The sequence below is a fragment of the Manis javanica genome, chromosome 1, assembly GCF_040802235.1.
Source record: "Manis javanica isolate MJ-LG chromosome 1, MJ_LKY, whole genome shotgun sequence".
Classification (NCBI taxonomy): Eukaryota; Metazoa; Chordata; class Mammalia; order Pholidota; family Manidae; genus Manis; species Manis javanica.
Genome location: NC_133156.1, coordinates 27,638,036 through 27,662,106, shown reverse-complemented (window position 1 = coordinate 27,662,106; position 24,071 = coordinate 27,638,036). Strand labels below are relative to the sequence as shown.

General features: G+C 51.9%; 1 protein-coding gene across 6 annotated transcripts in view; it reads left to right on the top strand.

The window, feature by feature from the left end:
• Positions 1-24,071, top strand: part of NDST1 (N-deacetylase and N-sulfotransferase 1) — a 102,864-nt gene that overhangs the window by 27,736 nt on the left and 51,057 nt on the right. For all 6 annotated transcript variants that reach the window (XM_036994121.2, XM_017674686.3, XM_017674687.3 and 3 more), the window contains 13 exons: positions 278-1,176; positions 6,431-6,925; positions 9,791-9,878; positions 11,004-11,158; positions 11,810-11,995; positions 13,624-13,752; positions 14,493-14,675; positions 15,628-15,724; positions 16,896-17,019; positions 18,750-18,924; positions 20,957-21,127; positions 21,755-21,864; positions 23,578-23,680. In XM_036994121.2, the coding sequence (XP_036850016.1) occupies positions 664-1,176; positions 6,431-6,925; positions 9,791-9,878; positions 11,004-11,158; positions 11,810-11,995; positions 13,624-13,752; positions 14,493-14,675; positions 15,628-15,724; positions 16,896-17,019; positions 18,750-18,924; positions 20,957-21,127; positions 21,755-21,864; positions 23,578-23,680 (2,529 nt within the window). In that variant the 5' untranslated portion in view covers positions 278-663. The remainder of the gene's footprint in view (positions 1-277; positions 1,177-6,430; positions 6,926-9,790; positions 9,879-11,003; positions 11,159-11,809; positions 11,996-13,623; positions 13,753-14,492; positions 14,676-15,627; positions 15,725-16,895; positions 17,020-18,749; positions 18,925-20,956; positions 21,128-21,754; positions 21,865-23,577; positions 23,681-24,071) is intronic.

Below are 24,071 nucleotides of genomic sequence, written 5' to 3'. Positions count from 1 at the left end.
TATGCTAGGTAGATACTATGCTAAGTGATTTATACACATATTGGGCTTGCTCCCCCAGTGTTGCTTGCATGAGGTGGGTATTATTGGCAGCCTTGTTTCACAGATGGGGCAGCTGAGGCTCAGAGAGGCAAGGAGCTTGCCCCAAGTCATGTGACCAGGCTGGGCAACAGGGCTTAAACCCGGGCCCACCTAGGTCAGGTCCTATGTGCCCACAGTCAGCAGGCCCCCAGGTATCACACTCTGACTTTCTACCTTCTGACGCTCCTGTTCTCCACAGCCTTGGCCCCAGAGACCCCACCGAATGAGCGGCATGCGGCACTCTCACACCTGCCTGGTGTCCTTCGACCCACTGCCCAGCCCTCCCAGGAGGCCCTGACGCCCTGGGGGCACTTCTGCTGTGCACAGGACCACGTTGGGGTTTGCCATGGTGACATAAAGGGGCACAGAGGAAGGAAGGAGCGCAACCAGTCTGTGGACTGTGCCCCTGGCTGGGAGGAAGGGCCAGGGGCCCGGATCCCCACTCCTGCTGCCCACCAAGGGCCTCGCTTGTTAAATCTCTGTGAATCTGTTGGTCAGTGACAGCTGTAGTGTCTCCTCCTGCGTGGGGCCTTGGGGTGGCCAGGGCAGGCCGGGCCTCCGGTGGCTGAGGTCTCGGGGGCCAGCATGCCCGCCCTGGCGCGCCTCCGCAGGCTGTGTCGGCACGTGTCCCCACAGGCTGTCCTTTTCCTGCTGTTCATTTTCTGCCTGTTCAGCGTTTTTGTCTCGGCCTACTACCTATATGGCTGGAAGCGGGGCCTGGAGCCCTCAGCGGATGCCCCCGAGCCTGACTGTGGGGACCCACCCCCTGTGGCCCCCAGCCGCCTGCTGCCGCTCAAGCCCATGCAAGCGGCCATCCCTTCCCGCACAGACCCATTGGTGCTGGTGTTTGTGGAGAGCCTCTACTCACAGCTGGGCCAGGAGGTGGTGGCCATCCTCGAGTCTAGCCGCTTCAAGTACCGTACAGAGATTGCACCAGGCAAAGGTGATATGCCTACGCTCACTGATAAGGGCCGTGGCCGCTTTGCCCTCATCATCTATGAGAACATCCTCAAGTACGTCAACCTGGACGCCTGGAACCGGGAGCTGCTGGACAAGTACTGTGTGGCCTATGGCGTGGGCATCATTGGCTTCTTCAAGGTATGCGGGGAGTGGGGTCCACCAGCAATTAAGGCTTCCAGCTGAGTTTGAATGCCATCTCTACCCTTGTTAGCTTGATTGCCTGACTTTCCTCATAAAGTGGATGCCATGGCAGTGCCTACCTCCTGGGGTTGTCACAAAGTTAATGGGTAAGTATATGTAAAGCACAGGAGTGCACAGTGCCTGGTGCATAGTAAGTGCTTTTCAAGTGTTAGCTTTTTTTAGGTCTGCTGGCCAGACATGGGTCCTGGCGCACAGCAGGCACTTACCTAGAGGAGACTCCAGGGATAGGTGCAAGTTAGGAGAGGATATGCCCTGCTAGGTCCCTAAAAACCTCTCATGGCAGTCCGCTCAAGGGATAGGTGTGTCTCCATTTTGCAGATGGGCAAACCATGGCTCAGGAAGGTTATCTGTCTGAGGCTAATGCAGCCTCTAAGTGGGAGAGCAGAATTTGAACTCAAGACTTAGATTGGGCTCTGGATACTGGGTTCTTTCCTTTTGGCTGTGGTGGGATGTGGAGTTTATGCACCTCCTGGGCCAGAGCCATTTTGCACTGGAAGAGAGGAGAAAGAAGTCCCAGTGGGTAGGTGAACTATTCTGGTCTCTGTGGGGCTCCTAGAATGATGCCTGGGATCAGAGTCCTTGCTTAAAGTGGCATGGAAAAGCTGTTCTTGGGGAGGAGGTTGGAAACAGCTGGATGGGCGACCCAGAGACTGGCCAGAGAACTCTGACCTGCACAATGGGTGGTTAGGACTCTAGTTGGGTGCTTGGGGGCATCTGTTCCTTCATTCAGTAAATATTTACTGAGCACTTACTATGTTCCAGGTCCTTTGCTAGACACTGGGGACATAGTGGTGATCAGAGTGTACAAAGTTCCTGCTGTCATGGAGCTGCCATTTCAGTGCAGCAGGGTGGGGTGGGTGAAAGATAGTGAGCAAACAAACACACCACGTGGCAGGTGGTGGTAAGTACAAAAAGAAATAAAGCAGGGGATGGGCACGGGGTGATGGGTATGGGTGGTTGATGCAGTTTTTGATAGAACAGCCAGGGAAGTCATCTTTGATAAAATGACTGGAAGGAAGTGAGAGAAGTACCGCGTGGCTGTCTGTGTGCAGGGCCTTCCAGGGAGAGGGGAAGGTCAGCACGCAGGTCCTGAAGCAGGATTTTGCTTGGCATGAGTAGGGAGAGGAGGAGTGGGGTAAGAAGTGGCCCATGTCCACTGACAGGTGTGCAGGCATCCCCAGGATTGCTGTGCGCTGGGCCCTGTGCTGTGTGCCGGTGGGAGCCTGGTCTAGCTGAGGGCTCCCACAGCTTGTTCCTTCATGCACTGGCACAGCAGGGTGCTCTGTCACCGAGAAAGGCTTCGCCGAGGTACTGAAGGCCCTCAGACGTCCCGCTGCAGAGCACCCTGCGGAGATTTGCTTCCCAACTTGCTTGATCACAAAGCCCTTTTTTCAGAGCACCTCTGAGAAAGGCTGGCCTGGTTTATGGCTTTCCAGTGGCATAACGTCAGATGGTCTTCATTGTCTGGCTTTTCTTTTATCCCGGACTCAGTTCCATTTCCTGCCATGAACTTCATTAAGTTTGACTCAGAGCCCCAGGTCTGAGAAGTCTGAGAAGCATCACAATGGCTGACATTTATTGAGTGCTCACCGAGTGCTATGCACTGTCCTCTGCCGTATGCACATGAACTCATTTAACACTCATAAACCATCCTCCATGGCAGGTGGATATCATCCTGACTTTAGAGAGAAGGAAACTGAGGCAAAGAGGAGTGAAGTCACACCTCTAACAAGTACAGACCTAGGATTTGAATCCAGGTAGTCTGGCTGCAGAGGCTTTAGTCTTAACCACTGTATGAGGAGTCCAGGAGCCTCAAATATTGTTTATTCAGGAGAATTTGCATCAGGGGCCATATCCAGCACACAGAGCTCCCCCAGTCTCCAGGGACCAAGCTGTGAGCTGCAGTAGTCATTGGGTCATTGGGCACAGTTGGTTCAACAGAGCTTAGATCACACCTGGCCCCAGTTCCTTGCTCTACAGAAGGTGAACACAAGATGCAGGGAGAGGCAGGGATGTGTTCAGAGTGGCAATTCCAGGTCCTGCTCTTCCTACCTTATTGCTAAAGGTAAGACGACTCCTGGGTTTTGTGCAGAGGCCTGTGACTTTCTGCTCAAATGGGAGCCCCCTGGTGGTCAAGTTTCATCTTTCGACTCTTTTGCAAGGCTTGCTTCAGGCTGTGCGTTGGGCTTGCCAAATCCAGAGGGGTTGTGGACTCCAGGGGGCTGGAGATTCTTACTTTCCAATTCACCCTGGTGCTGGATTTCCAGGTCAGTGTGAAAGCAGGGGCTGCAAAGTCCAGGCCCTTGTTAAGATCTTTCTGCCACTCTTATAAACAGATGACTTTGGGCAGGATACTTGGTGCATTTGTGAACTGGGCTGATCACAGCACTTGCCTTGCTGGGCCATGTTGAAGCTAAAACCAGACAGTAGGTGGGAAGCACTAGTACAGTGCCTGGGACCCAGAGCCCCTCTGAAAATGGGCAGGTACTGTGCTTTGTCCTCTCCATGGTCAGTGGACACAGCTGGCAGGAGCACTTGGTCCTGTGGCTCTGACCAACATGTGCCCCTTTGAGGTCCTTGAGGGTGGGAGCAGAGCTTCATGGGTAGGCTGGGTTCCTGGCATTGTAACTCCAGGTGGCCTGGGGCTGCGCACATCTGGCAGAAGGCTGATAAGGGCTCCTGACTTCTTTATTATGCATTTACTATGTGCCAGATTTTGAGCTCATTGCTTTGCAGGCCTTACGTTGTGACTTTTCACAACTACCCTGTGAAGCAGGCACTTTATTTTCAGGTAAGAAACTGAGGCTGGAAAAGTTAAATGGCTGTCTAGAGTGACACAGCTAGTAAGCCAGAGGCAAGATCCTACAACGGCACTCAAGCCTCCTAGCCCAGTGCCTCCTAGCCCAGCCGCAGGTGGGCATGTCAGGATTTACCCCAGTAGTGGGGGGCCTAAGCGCAGTGAGGAGCAGTTCCCAAGGTCATCCAGTTGGTTACTCTGAGTCCCTGCCAGGCCTCCCAGCCCTGGGTCCTGGCTCTTCCTTCCTCTGCCTGCATGATCCCACTGGGAGACTTAGCGTCTCTGGAGTGGGTCCTTGGTGCTGAGGGACGTGGGGCACTCCCATCCCGTGGAGTGAGGCCCGCTGTGGCCCTCCGCCTCCCCACTCCCTTCCCCAGCTGCTTCCTGTCACTGCTGACCGCAGGGGGCCACCACAGCTTGCCTTTCTCCCTTCCTGACATCTCCCAGCTGCGCAGCCGCTTGGGCCCGCCAGTGTCTGGCAGTTAGCTCAGGATCGGGGCTTTGAAACAGGATCCCCAGTGCCTGTGGTCGTGTGGCCTCCCAGGCCACAGCAGGTGATGGACAGCCTGAAATGTCACTGGCTCCACTGCCTTTGCCCCCATGCAGCCCAAGCCATTCCCGTCCTTGGCCAGTGCTGGCTTAGCGGTTGTGGGGAGCCTGGGGCTGTTGAGGTGTCCTCTGGAGGGGGCTCTGCATTGGGTCTCACAGCCTGAGGCTGGCTGAGAACTGGGTGGAATGGGGCTTGGGAGGTGCTCCTGGTGTGTGGAGAATTGAATGTAGGCCCCTTACTGGGATTTACAAGGCCAGGACCCTGTGTAGCATTTGTGAGAATTAAAAAAAATACAAAACAAAACACCTCTCTATGTGCAGAATATTAGTAAAAGTCACCCTTCTGGGCAGATGCAGCTCTGGGCTCAGCACTCAGCTGAGTGTTCTGGAACTGTGCTCACCACACCGGCTCTCCAGGATGGCTCTGTGCACCACCCCGGCCCCCTGTCTCCCTCCCTACTTTGGAGCCCTTTGTCCTCTCTTGCTTTGTCCCACCCTGCTCATTCTCCTCACAGTGGCCAGATGGATCTTTTTAAAATGCAAATTAGAACCTGTCATTCCTCTGTTGAAAACCCTTTGATGGAGTCCTTGATGACTCCCCACTGCCACTTCAGGCCTCCAGGGGACCTGCAGGTCTGGAGTCTGCTGGCCCTTGCTGCCTCATCTCCTCCGATGCCTCATCTCCTCCTCTCCCTCTTGATCACTCTGCTGTCCTCTTGCTATTCCTTGACTGTGCTGAGGCCTCTGCTTCCCCAGGGACTTTGCACTTGCTGGTGTTTGCACTTGGCCCCTTCCTCTCCCCTAGTTGATGCTTACTCATTCTTTCAGTCTCAGTTCAACAGTCTTCTCCTGAGAAGCCTGTCCTGAGCCAGCGGACTGCCCACTTACCTGCTCTTCTAGTGCTATGAACCTCCTCTGGTAGCAGGTGCCACATGGAAGTTTTTTGTTTATTTCTGCAGTTTTGATTGCTGTCTCTTGTCTCTGCTTGACTTTAAGGTTCACGAGGGCAAGAGCCATGTCTGTTTTTTCTCACTGTATCTGTCTTACAATAGTGCCTGGCCCTGTTAGTAGCTGTGGACTGAACAAAGGAAACCTGTGTCGAACAGTTTGGAAATCCCAGGCAGTGGGGTCAGGTGTGTGGGCTCCAGGGCCAGACCTTCAGGGCTTGCACTGTGGCCCCTCTTGAACACTTTGCTCCCGAGGCAGCTCGCTGTCCAGCCTCAGCTTCCTCACCTGTGGAGTGGATGCAGAGGAGCCTACCTCCTGCGACTGGTGTGAGGACTGAATGAGCCATGGGTGATGCCGCTGGCCCCGTTCTAAGCACTCTGCCAGGATTAACACTCCATCTTCCACCACCCTGTGCAGTGTTCGCTATCCTTAGCCACATTTTACAGCAGAGGAAATTGAGGCACATAGAGGCTGCATAACCTGCCCAACACCAGGCAGTTTGATGGCAGAGTCCACGCTCTTAACTGCTCAACTTTCCTGTGATTTTGGCAAATTACAAAGCCTCTCTGGACCTTCATCTCATCTGTAAAATGGGAGTGATAGTGACACCTGCATCATGGGGTCGTTGCAAGGATTAACAGCATCCTTGCATGCAACATTTATGAATCAGTCCCTGGCTTTAATAAGCACCTCATGCATGTTGCTAGTATGTTACCATGACAGGTGGCACTGGGTTGGCCTGGCTAGGTTAGCACAGGGCCAGGGATGTAAGTCCTCCACGAATGTTACTGAATACTGTTGATGTTGCTGTTATGGGCCCACAACTGAGATTCTGTGGGCCCTCGGAGTTCTGCAGCTGATGGCTCCATTCCCCTCCCTGCCCTACCCTGGCTGCAGGCCAACGAGAACAGCCTCCTGAGTGCGCAGCTCAAAGGCTTCCCCCTGTTCCTGCATTCAAACCTGGGCCTGAAGGACTGCAGCATCAACCCCAAGTCCCCGCTGCTCTATGTGACCCGGCCCAGCGAGGTAGAAAAGGGCGTGCTGCCCGGCGAGGACTGGACTGTGTTCCAGTCGAACCACTCCACCTATGAGCCCGTGCTGCTGGCCAAGACGCGCTCCTCCGAGTCCATCCCGCACCTGGGCGTGGACACCAGCCTGCACGCCGCGCTCCACGCCACTGTGGTCCAGGACCTGGGCCTGCACGATGGCATCCAGCGCGTGCTGTTTGGCAACAACCTCAACTTCTGGCTGCACAAGCTCATCTTCGTTGATGCTGTGGCCTTCCTTACAGGCAAGCGCCTCTCGCTGCCTTTGGATCGTTACATCCTGGTGGACATCGATGACATTTTTGTGGGCAAGGAGGGCACACGCATGAAGGTGGAGGACGTGAAGGTATGGCTGGTGGGGTGGGGCAGGGTCTTGACCCCAGTCAGAGCTTGGTGTGTCCCATAATGACTTTGCTGTCTGCATCTCCTCCGTGCTCCGAGTCCCCTCCCTCAGTCAGTTGGTTTGGTTAATTGTTGTATTAGAAACAAATGTCATTTAAAATTATATTGAAGTATTGAATATAGAGGAATTTTGTGTCTGGAGTGTGGAGCTCAAGAATGTATCTGTGGAGGGAGAGACCCACTCACTGAAACCCAGAGGTGGGAGGTATTGAGGGTTGTTTATCTGTCTTTTAATCCAGATACAATTTTTCACTCTCAAAAATGTTTATATTAGTACCAGAGCCCCTACAACACTCTTAAAACAAGAATTAGAGCTTGAACTGTACACAAGGCATATTTTAACTGAGGTCTGTATAGGTGGTGGAATGCATGTGTTTAGTTCAAAAAATACTAACCACACTAAACTGTATGCAAGACATTTGCATACCATGAAATTTTAGACACATGTATCACCACTAAAGAGAAGCTTGCAAACCAAGACCATTAAGCAGTCATTAAAATACAGTTTTCATCTACTCACTGTTTTACTTACTTTCTTGCGAAGGAACTGAGTTCACTAGTGTAAACGAAGAATTCAGTATCAGTTGCCATAAATAGAGGGCAACCGCAACAGAGCCAGTGAAAACAAATGGGGGGATTAAAGTCTAGAGATACTGCTGTCTGCTGACAGCCTGTCCTTTTGTCTGAGACTAGCGAGCGTTAGAAACATTAGCACCAAACCAATACTTCTTTTTGATGTTAGGAGGAGGATTGACTGAGACTTTCAAGAGGAATGCTTTCCTCCCTGAGTGACTCAGCAAGTGCTGAGGTCTTGGTCTTGAGATCACTGTTGGCATTGGCCCTCAGGCCCAGAAGGGGCTCTTCCTCCCACCTCTGTCAGGAGTGAACTCTCCTCAATTCCTCACACCCCCAGAGAACAGAAGAACAGATGGCGTTGGGAAATAGGCACTGTCTGGGAGAGTAAAGACCTGGGTTCAATTCCCATTTGACCCTAACTGACTGGGTGACATGGGCAAGTCCCTCCCCATGTCTGAGCCTCAGGGGTGAAATGGCAAGACGGGGAGGATGGGAGGTTTTCTGGCTGTTCCCTGGCACCCCAGGGGTTTCACAGAGGGGCCCAGAGAGCTGCAGAGAGGGGTACATACAGACAGACCAGGCTCTGCACCCTTCAGGATTCTGCTTCCTGGGACAGGTGAGTGTGTTGCTTTGATCTGCTTTACACAGGGTATTTGGTCCTGAGATTTCACTTCTTTAAGGGGTCCTGTTGAAAGAAAGTTTTAAAATGATTCCTCTCGAGCCTTCTAGCTCCTCAGCTTCAGCGTTACCATGACCTACCCTCTCAAAAAGCAGGTTGCTGTTTTCTACTTAAGACAGTCTCCTGGTGGCCCGCCTGTGCTCTCTCCTGCTGTAGCCTAGGTCTCTGCTGCCTGTCATGGTGAGGCCTTGAGACTGGTCTAGGGTTGGCCTCATGAGGAAAGCAGGCTGCCAGGCCCCCTGTGTCCCCTGTGAGCCCTGGGGTTGCCCTTCTCGGTTCTTTTCAGGGTGAGAGGGATGGCAGCAGTTTGGAGCCGTTTCTGTAGAGGAATACTAAGAGAGACCCTCCTCTGTGCACTTAGCTCAGTGCAGGCTGCAAAGTGCTTTGCCAGCCAGGGTTCTAATTGCCTTAAACATCCTTGTGAATCAGGAAGGGCAGAGTTTTTTTTTTTTTCTTTAATCCAAGTACAGGCTACAACTAAGCCTTTCTTTCAGAGACATGAATGTTGCTTCGTTAACATGTACAGTACTGGCTGTACAGTGTGATTTAAATAATACCCAGAGCAGCTGCTAATTCAGGGCTCAGTGAGTGCCAGGCTCTGTGCTTAGCCCTTTCTGTGCATTGCCTTGTCTGATCCTCACAGCAGCCCTGTGGGTATTGCTGTAAGTCCCATTTTACAAAGGGCACTGAGGCTCAGAGAGGTAAGGTAACCTGCCGAAGGCCACACAGCTAAAACAGATATATCCACCAGGTAGTGATGGCCTTGGTAAAATGTCAGGGTAGCCCCAGGAGGGCCAGGACTTTTGGTTTGCGAAGTGTTCTGATAATTGAGTCTTACAGATTTCTTAACAGTCTGTACATGATGCAGGATAGGGATTTTTTTGAATTCTGACCCCAGAGTACAACTGTATGTTTGTTTCATAGTGTCAGCATCCCTTCATTGACTTGCAGAGTATTGTGGGGGCCATGCATGGGAACATGGCACTGCTGGGTGCACAGTACATCTTTGGAAAAATTATGCTCTTCCATATCAGCCTTGCATTTGCCAGTGAGGAAAAATCTTCCACATTTGACAGATAAAGACCTAAGGCTCACAGTGGCAGTGATCGCAGACATAGCAATACCACCACTTACCAAATACCCAGCAGTTTTACATGTAGTATCTCATTTAATCCTCCTACGAGCCCCATGAGGGAGGTATTATTATCTTCATTTCACACTTGGTGAAACTGAGGCCTAGAGAAGTTACAAAGCTTTCCCAAGGATACAAGGCAGAGCCAGGCTGGGGTCTAAGTCTTTTCTTGCCAGAGGCCCAGTGCCACAGGGTCTGGAACTTGTGCAGTCTCACAGGGCCCCCCGCTCAGAAGGGGCCCCCCACAGGGTCTAGTGCTCTACTCTTGCCTTCTTGACAGTTTTAATAATTTTTGAGCAGGAGTCCCACATTTTAGTTTTTTACTAGGTTCCGCAAACTTTGTAAGTGTGGTCCCTCAGTGGCAAGAGCAGGGTGCTCCTGGACTCCTCCTCACCCCTGTCCTCCTCCTCTGCCCATTCTAGGCCCTGTTTGATACACAGAACGAGCTGCGCACACACATCCCAAACTTCACCTTCAACCTGGGCTACTCAGGGAAATTCTTCCACACAGGTGAGTGGGCCTGCTTCTGCCCTGGCTAGCGACCTCCAGAGGCCCTCCATGTCCAGGCCTCTGGAGTGCTGTGCCACGGGGGCAGCAGGTAGGTTGACAGGCCCACAGTCGGGCCACGTTTGATCAGAGAGCCCACAGCACAGTCGGAGCTCCAGGAGGAGGGTGTGTGGGGACAGCCCCAACACGACAGTGGCCTCCACTCACCCCTCTCTGGCCTGGAGGCTGTGATCTCCCAGTCAGCTTCTCCATTTTTGTCTCCCCCTCCCCAACTTTTATTACAGTCTGCTTCGGCTTAAAAAAATAATTGGTTGAACTTTAAGAACATTACAGAAATAGATAGCAAAGAAAGTGAAAATGCCCTATGATTGTACATTCCTGGAAATGGACTGTCCTGAGTTTATTCTCAAGTGTTAGGGCTGAAGGTTGAGGGCTGTAGGCTCCCTCCTCTCTTGGGCTCCCCCAAGCCCCTCACATGCTGCCCTTTGGTAACTGGGAAAGAGGGCATAACCCATGAACAATCACTGCCCTGAGCATTCGCTCTAGCCGCCTTCTGCTTGGGCCACAGTGAGGTCAGCCTAATGAACTCTGGGCAAGACCCTATCAATCTGCAATTCTGGCGTAAAGGGGTGCAATATAGCCTGAAAGCCAAATAAGAGGAACATTCGCTTGTCTCTGTGCATTCATAGTCTCAACCCATGATGTATCAGAAGTAGTTGTGGTAATATACCGAGTCAGGATTAAACATCCTGTATATGTACAAGGAGCTTTTACAAATCAAGAAGTAAAAGACAGGTAGCCCAAAAGAAAAAAATAGTAAGATCAGAGCAGAGATGTCAGTGTTGGAAGAAACCCTTAGCCTCTGAGCTGTGCATCGTACAGATGGGGCCCAAGAGCCCAGAGAAGAGCAGGACTTGACCAAAGTCACCCACTGAGTCAAGGCTCCACTCTAGACAGGAATCCAGGGCCCTGCAGTAGGGCCCTGTCTGCTCCCATGCTGTAGGCCAGGTAACTTCCGAGCAGCTCTTAGGTTGGGGTGGCCTTGCACACCCAACCCTGGGCACTGGCTCAGGCTGGAGGGCTTCATGGCAGGTGGGCTGGACTGAGCTGCCTGTGCTCGGGCTGCAGGTACTGATGCTGAAGACGCCGGGGACGACCTGCTGCTGTCATATGTAAAGGAGTTCTGGTGGTTTCCTCACATGTGGAGCCACATGCAGCCCCACCTTTTCCACAACCAGTCTGTGCTGGCCGAGCAGATGGCCCTGAATAAGAAGTTCGCTGTCGTGAGTAAGATTCCCTACAGGGCAGAGCTGGGTGGACTCTAGGGGCTGGGCTGGGGGACTGGACTGCCGGCCTCTCGCTACTTTTGCAGTTCAGTCTGACAGCTTTTTAATAACACCTTTATAGCCACAGTCTCACTGAAGCCTCACAGAGCTCTCAAGAGGCAAGTGTTGATAGCCTGACTTCTAGACAAGAAATCAAAGCTCAGGCCACACCAGCTAATAAGAGGCCTAGCCAGGACTAAACCCCAGGCCTGTTTGCTGCCGGAGCTCAAGCTCTTCTCATAGTCCGGCTAGAACAGGAGGCTGCAGGCAGCTGGAGGGGGTGGCCAGCCAGCAGGGCCTGAAGCCCACCAGCCAGGTAGAGGTCAAGAGCGGCAGGAAAGGCTCCCGTCCTTGTTCCTCTCTCCTGGGTGCTGGTGGACATGAGCACTGGGCCGAGAGTAGAGTCCCAACTGAGCCAGTCCCTCTCTCTGAGACTCTGGGCACATCCTTTTTCCTTCCTGGGCCTCAGCTTCCCGTTTGCACCATGGAGGCTTGGACCTACGCCCTGCCGTTCTAGCCTCTGATTTCCCTCTCCTGTTCTACAAAGGGAAATAAGGCCCAGTGGGGAAGGAGCCCCACGCTCACCCTTCCCGGCCCTCCTCTCCCCAGGAGCATGGCATTCCCACGGACATGGGGTACGCAGTGGCGCCCCACCACTCGGGCGTGTACCCTGTCCACGTGCAGCTGTACGAGGCCTGGAAGCAGGTGTGGGGCATCCGTGTGACCAGCACGGAGGAGTACCCTCACTTGAAGCCAGCCCGCTACCGCCGTGGCTTCATCCACAACGGGATCATGGTGAGTGGGCCCCTGGCAGCCTCGGGGGCGGGAGTGCATGTGCTGCCCTGCGAAGCGTGGCTTTGGTGAGCTGGTCAGGGGTTTCAGGCCAGTTTCTGCAGTTCCCTCCGGCACCTGAGGCTCTCTACCACAGGGAAGGTGGGCTGCCACAGTGCCCTTTCCTGAGCTACTTCTTAGCTTCCAAGACGGGGGTCAGAGGGATGAACATTCTCCAGAGGGGCCTCTGTCTCATTCATTTGCTCATTTACAAATTTTTCATGAGATTTTACTGGGTGTCTGCCCCTTTTCTGGGTACTGGGGATACAGAAGTGCACAGAGTCAACAAAGGCTCCTGCCCATGTAGACCCTACATCCTGGTGGCAAGAGACAGTGTGCTCATAAATGGTTGTGTATATGATGGTCAGATGGTGATAGGTACCCTGGAGAAAAATCAAGCAGGGAAGGGAGATAGGGAGTGCAGAGAGGAGAAGCTATTTTAAATAAGACGGTGAGAGAGGTCTATCCTGGGGATGAGCCATGCCGCTGTGTGAGGAAGAGCCCTTAAGGCAGAGAAAACAGCATGTGACGAGGCCCTGGGGCAGGCTCGTGCTGGGTGTATTTGAGGACCAACCAGGAGGCCAGTGTGGCTGGAGGGGAACAAGTCAAGCGGAGGCAGTTGGGGATGAGGGCAGAGGGGGTATGGGCCAAGTTGTGTAGGACCATGCAATGCCATTGGATGGACCTCAGCTTTTAGTCTGAGATGGGAAGATTTCGAATGGAGCACTGTTTTGATCTGACTATTTTAAAGTTGCAGAGACTGTAGGGAGACAAAGTGAGAAGTCAGAAGACCAATTAGGAGGCCACTGCAGGCTTCCAGACGAGAGATGGCAGTGGGTTGGAGAGATGGAAATGCAGTGTTGGGATGTGATCAGATTCTGGACTTAATGTAGAAGTTCTGCCGAGGAGCTGGCTATAGGGTGTGGGAGGGAGAGATGAGTCAAGAATGATTCCACGGTTTCTGGCCAGTGCCCTTGGGAAGATTAGTTGTCACCAGCCAGATGGGGTAGCTGTGGGAAGGCCAGATTTGTGCCTTTGTCTGTCTGTTCTTCCATCTATCCGTCCATCCATCCACTAACCTTCTTGATACCAGCATTTGTACTTTCTCTGGGGATGAGGCGACCGGACAGGTGAGTTCCCTGCTCTCCTGGGGCCCACGGTTTCATGAGAGGAGACATAACAATGGTTAACCCAGTTAGTGACCCAGAGTGTTTCCAGGCAGGTCCTCCTGTTGAGCAGGGGTTGCAGAGTGTGCCTGGAAGAGCTGCTTTAAAGAGGACCAGGGACCCTCATGGGGCAAACAGTCCATGTTTCTAGAAATATTCTCACTTGCCTGTCTCTGTTACTTTTGGGTCTGCTCATTTGGTACAGAGAATAGCAGTGAAGTACGCGAAATGGCCACGGCCTGTAGGCTCAATGGGAGAACGTCACGGGCTGTGATAAATCTTTGGCCCCCCAGAGTGGGGGCTGTGTGGTCACAGAAGAGACTGCCTTTCTGAGGAGACACCCTGTTGGCTCTTCTGAAGAAGTACTCTCCCATCACTGTCCGTGCCCGGAGATGCCACGGCTCCTCTCTCCCACCCCATCCCCAGGTCCTCCCTCGGCAGACCTGTGGCCTCTTCACCCACACCATCTTCTACAGTGAGTACCCTGGTGGCTCCAGCGAGCTGGACAAGATCATCAACGGGGGTGAACTCTTCCTCACCGTGCTCCTCAACCCTGTGAGTGTCCCACAGCCCCTGGCTGGTGGGAAGAGGGGCTGCCAGACAGCTTGTCTGCAGCCACGCAGGCCTTCCTGGGCCTGGCATGGAGGGGGTAGAAGCAGATGTGAGGGCTGGGAGTTGGGAACCCACTCTCCAGCCCTGGCTCTGTCCCTGCTCTGCTGCATGACCTTGGGTGGAGAATCCGAGCTGTCTTTTTTTTTCTTTCCATAGTCTTGAACTTCAATATAATAGTGTTAGCATTTTTGTTTGTATTCTCTTTCCAATCTCTGTGTGTATATAGATATGTAAATGTTATATATTAAAATATAATATATATACACTTAGCCTATTCACTTGAACTTTCTGGGCCTCTCTGCCCTTATCTGTAAAGTGGAAATAATCATCCATGTTTTAATCATATTAAATAGATATCAAGTCGGTGGTGGTGTTCAGCTGTATGAGATAACTGAGTACTACTCATCTTCTACGCACCCCCTGCCAAAACAACACAAAAGAACACCCAAGTACTGTGGGCCAGCTTCCCATTTCAGAGTTGAACCAGTTAGTGGCAGTTAGATCTGGATTCACCTGGCTGTGCCTAGCCCAAGGTTGCACAGAGAGTTTGTTGACGGTCCCAGTGAACCTTGGACCGGTCATCAAGCACCTCTGGAGCAGCAGCAAGATCAGAAGGGTCAGTGGGCTGGAGGTAGCTCAGATGCTGACCAACCCTGCCTCCCACCTCTCCTCCCCTGGAGCAGATCAGCATCTTCATGACACACCTGTCCAACTATGGGAATGACCGACTGGGCCTGTACACCTTCAAGCACCTGGTGCACTTCCTGCACTCCTGGACCAACCTCCAGTTACAGACGCTGCCTCCCGTGCAGTTAGCACAGAAGTACTTCCAGATCTTCTCCGAGGAGAAGGACCCGCTCTGGCAGGTGGGTGAGGGGCGGCTGCCTGCGTTCCTTGGCCCAGGGATAGGATGCCTACCACTCACAGGCATGGGCTCCAGACATGGGTGCAAGGGCTTGACCCTCACAGCCTCATACTCTTTCTCAAGGTGATACTCAAGTGCACACTTGCTCACCAGCATGGGCACACTTGCTTGTTCTTGTACACATGTTTGTACATACCTCCCACACCGAGCTATGTGCATGCCCGCTTGTTCACAGTCCCTGAGAAAACAGCACTGCAGGATTAGAAGTGAACGTGGGGCAGGTGAAGTGTAGAAAGCACATGTCTGGCCTGCCTGGACTGCCTTTGCTCTGAGCCCTGGGAAAGGGGATTGATGGGAAGGTTTTGGGGGACAGCTCTTGGGGAAGTTGCCAGGACCAACCAGGAGTGGTCCCCGCCTGCCAGCAGCACCGGTGTCCTCAGGGGCTGTCAAAATGGAAGCAGAAACTGGAATTGGAGGTCTCATAGTTCAGACCAGGGGTCCACAAGCCAAATCTGGCCTGCAGAATGTTTTTGTAAATAAAGTTTTATTGGAACCCAGCCATGGTTGTTCTGGTGTGTACCATTTATGGCTGTTTTCATGCTGCAGCACCAGGGCTGAGTAGCTGCAACAGAGACCAGATAGTACCCAAACCTAAACTATTTACCAAATATTTGCCAAAAGATTTACTAAACTTCATAAAAAGGTTTGCTGACCCCTGGTCCAGGCACAGCTCATCTCCTTAAATCAAGCCAGTGCTCCTGAGCTCCTGCAAGCGCCAAGAACTGTGCTGGGCATTTTGCCAGGACCAACCAGGAGTGGTCCCTGCCTGCCAGCAGCACCGGTGTCCTGTGGGGGTTGTGCCAAGACCACACAAAGTCAGCACTGTGAGAGCCACACGTCCATGTTCACTGTGTTCTCAGGCCCCACTGATATCCCTTCCATTGTTGTTCTAGGACCCCTGTGAGGACAAACGGCACAAAGATATCTGGTCTAAGGAGAAGACCTGTGACCGCTTCCCAAAGCTCCTTATCATTGGCCCCCAGAAAACAGGCAGGTCCTTCCACCTCCCCCCTTGCCTGCTGTCTCAGCCACCTGATTCTGGGAACCACTCCCTGGTAATCTGCCCCCTCTTTCCCAGGAAGTAGGGGTGCAGTTGGGGTGAACCTGAGTTGCCTGTGAGTATGGAGGTGGGATGGGAGTGGAGGGTGGGTATGGAATTACCCTGTCTATCCTGAACCACACCTCCGTGTCCTCCTGTGAGTCTCCTAGTCTAAGCAGAGAAGCCCAGATCAGTTGTGTGGCAAGTTTGAGCAGGGCCAGGTAAAACCTGTCAGTGCAAAGAGGACAGGGATCAATTAATCCTGTCTGCCAGAGGTGCAGGAGGAAGAAGATGTGACACAGTTGCTAAGTGTTTGCCACCCACACACCTTCTAAGGCATGCATGAGTACTCCCATTTTATGGGTAAAAAACTTGAGGCTCAGGGAAGTTAAGTGACCCCCTAACATGTTCATTTAGGGAGTGGCAGATCCTGCTCTCAAACCCTGATCTCTGTGACCCTGGAGCTGATGCTCTTAATCACCAAACTCAACTGTCTCCTTCTCTCTTGGGACTTCTCATTGTGGCATCTGAACCAGACACACACACAGGACAGGAATGAGCTCTCTAAAGGAGGGGGGAGGTCCTGTGCTGTCAAGAAGGGAAGGGGGCGTGAGTAAGGGAAGGGCACCCAGAGGAAGAGGCCTCTGAGCCAGATTTCTTAGCCCTTCAAGAATTTCCTGTCAACAGTCTAGAGGGTCTGGAGCACCCTTTTCTCTGAGCTCCTCCCAAGTGCCAGAGAGACTGAGGCCCAGAGCTGGAAGGGACCATTGGAAACCATCTAGCTCTGGGATTATGAGGAGACACTGATTGCATGTGGCTGTTGGAGTTCAGTGGTGATGAGTCTAGGCCAAGTTCTTATTTAGGGATGAATGCTGTGATGGGTGATGATGTCTACAGTGGGTGGAGGAGTTGGGGTGCCCACATGCACTTCATGCATTTGGCCAGGGTCTAGTACAATTTCTGTATTGTATAGATGAGGAAACTAAGCCCCAGAGAAGGGAAGGGACTTTCCCAGGCTCTTCTAGTGAGTAGTGAAGAGCTAGGACCAGAACCCAGGATTTCAGACTCCATCTTTGTGACAGGGGGCTGGGCCCTGGTCTCAGCTGCCTTCTGCCCCCTCAGGCACCACGGCCCTCTATCTGTTCCTGGGCATGCATCCAGACCTCAGCAGCAACTACCCCAGCTCAGAGACCTTTGAAGAGATCCAGTTTTTTAATGGCCACAACTATCACAAAGGCATCGACTGGTGAGTGGGCCTTTGTGTCTGCGGCAGGATGGGAAGGCCGTCATGAGCTTGCCCACGGGGAGGCCTGCTGTGGCTACAGCAGGTAGCAGCTGGCACTTGCTCACACACAGCTGAAGTTCCTGTAAACAGGGACAAAGTGCAGTGACCCTTGAGTCACAATGTCGGAAACTTGTCACAGATGGGACACTTGATGAGGGAGCCCTTTTCCCCTTTGCGTTATCTCCCGGGGTCAGAGCCCGCTGGAAGGCGGAGCCAGCCCCTCCTTGCTTGCACAGCAGCATCCCGAGGCCTAGGGGAGAGGAGGGACTCTCCTGAGGTCCCAAGAGCTGGGGACAGAACAGAGGCTAAAGTCCACGTGTTCCGGCCTGAGAGCTGGCCTTTCCAACTGCTTGGGGTTGACCGTGGAGCGGGAGGTGTGGCAAGCCCTTCAGAGGCAGCTTGCTAGCCTCCAGGGAGTTGCCTGGAGAGGTGGTTGAAACTGCAGCTCCCCACAGGAAACTGTCACCAGGGGTCACCTCAGGATATGGGGGCTGCGTGGGGATGACTTCATGCTCTGAGTTTTTAAAACTTGAATCTTTCTCTACTCTTTGCCTTTTATGACCATATACATTTATTACCTTTATTATTTTTATGTCAGTGATTTACCTGGGTGGAGAGGTCATGGACATTCTTCTGCTTGGTTTTCAGTATTTCTCTGCTGCTCTGTTTTGTCTGTCTACCTGCCTACTTACGCACCTACCTGTTTATCTGTCTATCTCTTAATAGGTTCACAGTCTCTTATCTAAAACCTATTGTACGCAGAGGTATTATTGACAGTCACCCTTTTTTGGGATTTTAGAGAGTTAACACGCTCTGACACCATATACTTAGCAACACCTGCAGCTGAGTCTGGGGCAGCAGCCCATCAGCAAATACATTATTATGTCTTCAGCAGATATGTGAATATTTACATTAAGATTAATAGTAAGTCAGGTTTTGCTGCCAGATGGTTTTGCTACAAACCGGGGAAAAAGGCTTCTGTTTTCAAAGTTTCTCGATTTAGGTATTATAAATAATGGATTGTGGACATACAAATGCTATTTTATAAAGGGAATTGAGAAAGATGAGAGAGCTAGCAATTCCTCAGCCTCCTTCCCAAGACGTTGGTTCTGTATGTAGGTGTAGGGTGGAATACAGAAATCCGACAAGCCCCCAGGTGGTTCTAATAAAGGGGGTCCCAGGAGAAACCCTGTTTCACACCCTCCCCTGCTTTGTCTCCTGGTCCACAGTGACAGCCTAGAAAGTACCATCCAGGTCAGCAAGGAAACCCTGCAATCTGGCATCAGCAGAAGGCATCCCCCTGGTCTGTGCAGGCCCTCGGGAGAGTCGGGATGGTCAGTGGCATCCCAGCTTGCCCCTTAGGCAGTGAGAATTAGGGCCTGTCAGTTTCATTCTGGGAGCACCTTGTTTTGAATGGAAAGACACACCCCTTCCCATGCCCCACCACCCATATCTCCAGATCCCCCTGACCCCGAGGGCTCTTCTGAAAAGAATCAGTTCAGAAAAGGGAGACTGCCAAGTGGCTGTTCCATCCGGAACCCCTGCCACAAGCAAGTCCTTTTTCTGTTGGGAGCGATGCAGCCTGCTTGCTTTCTGAGGCTCTAGCCCCATTGAGCCTCACCTCGTGCCGCATTCTGCAGGCCTCTCCCTCATGAGTTTGCCTGTGAACCCCCTCTCTGGGCTTGCTGCAGGTACATGGAGTTCTTCCCTATCCCCTCCAACACCACCTCCGACTTCTACTTTGAGAAAAGTGCCAACTACTTTGATTCAGAAGTGGCACCCCGGCGGGCAGCGGCACTGTTGCCCAAGGCCAAGGTCCTGACCATCCTCATCAACCCAGCAGACCGGGCCTATTCCTGGTACCAGGTGAGCTGGGCCTGGGGCAGGGCTCTGGTTGCGGGGGCACAGTAAGTATTTACTCACTCGTTCAGTAAATACTAAGTACCTACTGTTGCCAACCCTACGCTAGGCTCCTGGAATGGGTGGTGGGTAAGTCCCACCTCTGTGGAGCTCCTAGCCTGGCAAAAGACACAGGAGGAAATCCTAGAAAACCCAGAAAACTGTTGCCTCCTAGCCAGCAGTTACCTACCCACTCTCCTAGCTTTGTGGGGGTCCTGCCTCTGATTCTGACACCAAGAGGGGGAGGCTGGTTCCATGCTGATGAAACAGAGATTTGGTGGACAGTGATCATGCTAACTGGCCTCTCCCTGGGCACTGGGTGGGGTGGGGGTGAGGACTTGGAGAAGAGCAGGACACAGGACACCCCATTCTTAGTGAAGGATGCAAATGCCTGATCAGGTAAGGAAGTTCCCTGGACTATAGTCTGGAGTAGCTATGACTCCTAGTCCCTACTTGACTATAAGAATATGTATAAGACATTTATGTTTATATCATGTAATATTTTGTAAGAACCAGATTTAGAAATTGTTTAATTTCAATGAGCTGACTCAATTTCTTCTGAGCACCATTCCACTGGACAGAAAGTTCAGACTGGGGCCTTGTAGGGTTCCTCCTGTTCACCAATCTGCCTGGGATTCTGCCCCAGTGCCAGGGTGTCAGAGGGTACCTGGTCTACCAGCTGGTCCAGGAAGGCCTCCTCACGCCTGACCACTTCCTGCAGCTACCTGCCACCCTCTGAGCCTGCTCGCCTGGGGACTTCAGAAGGTCATCTTGGGGATCCCATTGTGTCCCCGGGGCTGGCAGGGACCCTGGTACTGACCCTCTTTCTCTCTGGCCCCACAGACCTCTCCACTTCCTCTCATTCCCTACCCTGAAGCATGTGATCCTCAGTGGAAGTCTGGGGACTAGTGAGGGTGACCCCTGTGGACAGGTTCCTGATACTGGCCTTGGGGAATTCTGCAGATGCCAATGGCCCATGGCCTTATTTTAGGTGGTTCAAACCTGGCATTTTCCCCTTTTCAATTCTTTCCCAGTTTTTCTGTCTTAGTCTGCTTGGGCTGCCATAATAAATACCATAGTTTGAGTAGCTTAAACAATAGAAATTTTTTTCACAGTTCTGGGGGCCAGAAATCCAGGATCAAGGTGCCAGCTGCTTCTGTCCCTGGCGTGAACCCTCCCCGGCTTTTAGATGGCCTCCTTCTCACTGTGCCCTCACGTTGTGGAGAGAGAGTGACCTCTGGTGTCTTTTCTTGGGCATTAATTCCATCATGGGGGTTCCACCCTCATGACCGCCTTTAAACCTGATCACCTCCCAAAGGCCCCATCCCTAAACAGTCGCACTGGGGGTTAAGGCTTCAACATGGGCTGTTGAGGAGGAGACATGAGCATTCTGTCCAGGATACTTTCTGTTTTCTATGAAGGAGAAATTCTCAATTTGGTGCAGTATGGCTCCTAAGTCTTTTTGAACACTGCTAATTTCTGTTTTCAACAAAGCACATGCAAGAGGGTTCAAGGCCCATAAGCAGACGTTTGTATCTAGCTGGCGTTTGAGAACGTTGCTTCATTTTTGTGTTTATGAATGATTACCTTCCACCTATGACAACTGATTTTGGTTTTCCATTTATGGAGGCAGTAGTGAGTTTCATTTTGGAATACATCTATATGAAAAAGAAAGATGAGTCAACATTAAGAAGTGTATTGACATTGACAAATAAAGGTGGTTCTGGGATGTGGCAGAAATCGCAGGCTGGTGAGCAGATGATCAGCATTTGAAAACTCTGAACAAGTCTAACCCCTGTCTTGCAAAGATGGGAACATTAGGGTCCAAGGAGCCATGACTTCCTCTAGGTCAAAGGGCAACGAGAGGCAGAGCCAGAATTTGAACACAGGGCTTCTGGTTCCAGCCCAGAGTCCTCTGGCCACCTCAGGGCTGCTGCCCCACAAAAGCTCTTCCTTTATGCCTGCACATGACAGGCTGTGTCTCTCCCCTTGCCTGCAGCACCAGCGAGCCCATGATGACCCAGTGGCCCTGAAGTACACCTTCCATGAGGTGGTCACGGCTGGGCCTGATGCATCCTTGAAGCTACGTGCCCTACAGAGCCGCTGCCTGGTCCCTGGCTGGTACGCCGCCCACATCGAGCGCTGGCTCAGTGCCTTTCATGCCAACCAGGTATCTGCCTGGCCCTAACCTGTGGGAGGGCAGTCATGGTACTGGCTGGTGGCCATGAGCAGAGAGCTGCAAAGTTGCTTTCAGCAGTCACGGGGCCAGAAATGCCATCTCAGGCGAGTTAGACCTGTGGGGTCTTCAAAGGTTTTAGTCTTATTTATCTCAAGGTTGCTGTGTGAGAATTCCCTAAGCCCTTGTGCCATTACAACAGGCTCCACATCCCTAAGGGGACTCAGAAAGCCCTGCGAGACCTGGGATTGGGCGGGGTTGCAGGGGGTTGCGATTGCCCCGCCTGGAGGGAGAACCTGGTTGGAAAGGTAGGGAGAGCCAGATCTCATGTGGCATCCTAGGAAATCCCTTGGAGGGTTTCGGGAGGGCTGGAAGCTTGGAAAGAGGCAGAGCGGGATGTGGTAGGGGTCTAGGTGAGGAAGCTGCAGAGAGCAGGCAGTCGGGCCACAAAGAATTGAGGCATGGGGTCACCTGCCGTTCAGAGGTGGAGGAGGAAGCAGAGGCTGCAGAGGGCAGGGTCCCCAGTTTGTAACCATGGTTGCTGAACCAGAAGACGAGGGGCCTGTTTGCTACTGGAGTGAAAACAGTTTCAGATCACCTCTCCCCTTTTCTTTTTTCCAGATTCTGGTATTGGATGGCAAACTGTTGCGAACAGAACCTTCCAAAGTGATGGACACAGTACAAAAATTCCTTGGGGTGACCAATACCATTGACTACCACAAAACCTTGGCGTGAGTATTGCTGCCTTGGCCTTTCAACAGGGTGATTTCCTGAGCAGGCCCCTGAGCCAGAAAGCTAAAGACTTGAATGATTGTGGCAGAGGTGCAGATTAATTAGGGTCAGCAAGTGAGAAAGTATGTATGTCCCTGATAACAGTTTAGCAGAAAAGCTAAAGTTAATATGACTTGAGTTATATTGGTAAAGGTATCAATGTGAGAAAGAGGGAGGTGATGAATCTGTTCTACTGTGGTCAGTCCCACCTCTGGGGTGTTCTTCTCAATCTAGGCTGAACATTTTTAGAGTGTTTTGTCTAAGTAAGCTAGACCCACAGTGAGCAGCCCCAATTCCCACAAGGGTTTCTTAACATTAGCTTATAACTTAAAAATATAATTTCTGGAAGAAGGAGCTATAAATATTGTCAATGGCTAATAATCCCATTCACTCAGAGCCTGGTGCAAATGCACTGGGAATATACTCCCAAAATGAGTAAGTGCAGTCTTACAGGAGTAAGTAACCAGTGTTGCAGAAGCCTAGGGCTGAGAAGAGGCTGCCTCCTAGTACTGCATCAGACAAGGGACACACTCAGTTGGATGAGGGGCCTGAAGAGAAGGAGAATAAAGTCACCTGGCTACCTTCTTGGGAAAGTCTTACAGCAAGCACATCCACTTCCCACTGTCTTGGAAGTTGAAGGTGGAGAAGGGTCATCCTCCACCTTGAGGCGGAAAGGAGCAGCAGCTAAGGGTGTGTGGGCCGTGGCATCAGAGGGGCCCAGGCTAAAACCCAGATCCATTACTTCTTTGGCTGTGTGATCTTGGACAAGGGTCTTAGCTCATTCAAGCCTCACTTTTCCTCATATGTAGGTTGAGAATAAAGGTGACAATTCTTAAACCCTGAGGGTCATTGTACTGAATGAGAGCGAGCATATGGAGCTCCTAGCTCTGTGCATGGCATGCACTAATGCCCAGGGAACAGCCGCTGCTCGCATCGTCGTCATCACCTGTGCCTATCTGGTGACGCATTCAGAAATCCCCATCTACCTCATCTGCCAGATGTGAATTCTGTTTTCTTGCTGTCCTCATGCCCAAGAATCTCTTAATGGTTCCTGATCTGGGGTTGAATTCTGATGCCAGTATGCCTCCCTCCCTGTGACAGCTTCAGGTCTCCTCTCTCAAACCAAGTGTGACTTTGAGCCCCAAAATCAATCTTGCTCTGTCATTTCTGAAATTTGTGCCAAAAAGCAAAACTTTCCAGTGATGAACATGTTTAAGTGTAACTACAAATGTTGCGTTTCTTGAGAAAAGCACAGTTTACTACAAAACTGAAGATTTTCCACTAAATGTTTTCCTCCTATTGGATTCGTGGATTAAAGAATGCTGCTCCCCCCCGAGTTGGAGAATGCTCAGAAGTGGTTTCCCAGAATCAGAAAGGATGGGAAGTGTTCCTATTAGGGATTGCTGATGAGCTCTGGCGCCCAGCCGGAAGAGAAGGCTCAGAGCATGTGAGCTGCCCTCTGCTGGGAAGAAATGGTAGGCGTGTATGGTGTAGCCAAGGATCAAAGCTTGAGCCAACAATATGGGCCCCACACAACCTGTGGGTTCCAGGAAGTGCAGAGGGGAGTGGATTCTGTGATCTTCTAGGCTGTGCTACTGTGAACATTGCCTTCAGGTGGGAGGAGGGTGGACTGGACCAGGTGTCCCATCCACAGGCTTTCCCCACCTCCACAGGTTTGACCCAAAGAAAGGATTTTGGTGCCAACTGCTTGAAGGAGGAAAAACCAAGTGTTTGGGCAAAAGCAAGGGCCGGAAATACCCAGAGATGGACTCAGATGTAAGTGGTAGACTCTGCCTATGGCAGCCAGATGAATGAATGGGGTGCCTATATTGGGGGGACTTTTCTCCCATTTACCCTATACTCAGCATGTTAATGGCCTTGGCATTTTTTGGATGGCGTCTTAAGAGGAGGAAATATGGGCTAGGATGTGGTGGGTTAGAATTGATTTGGTCAAATGAGTATTTATTACCTTCTACTAAGGGCTGACTGCTGTGGGGCTTAGAGGATGAATCAAACATGTTGTCTTCAAGGAACCCTTTTCTAGGAGGGGAATGGTCAACACACACCACTAAACAGAATACAAGGCAGGAAGTACTTCTTGCAGTAAGAGGTGCACACAAATGCTATGGGATTTCAGAGCAAGGGGATGCCAGGAGCTGGGAGGGGT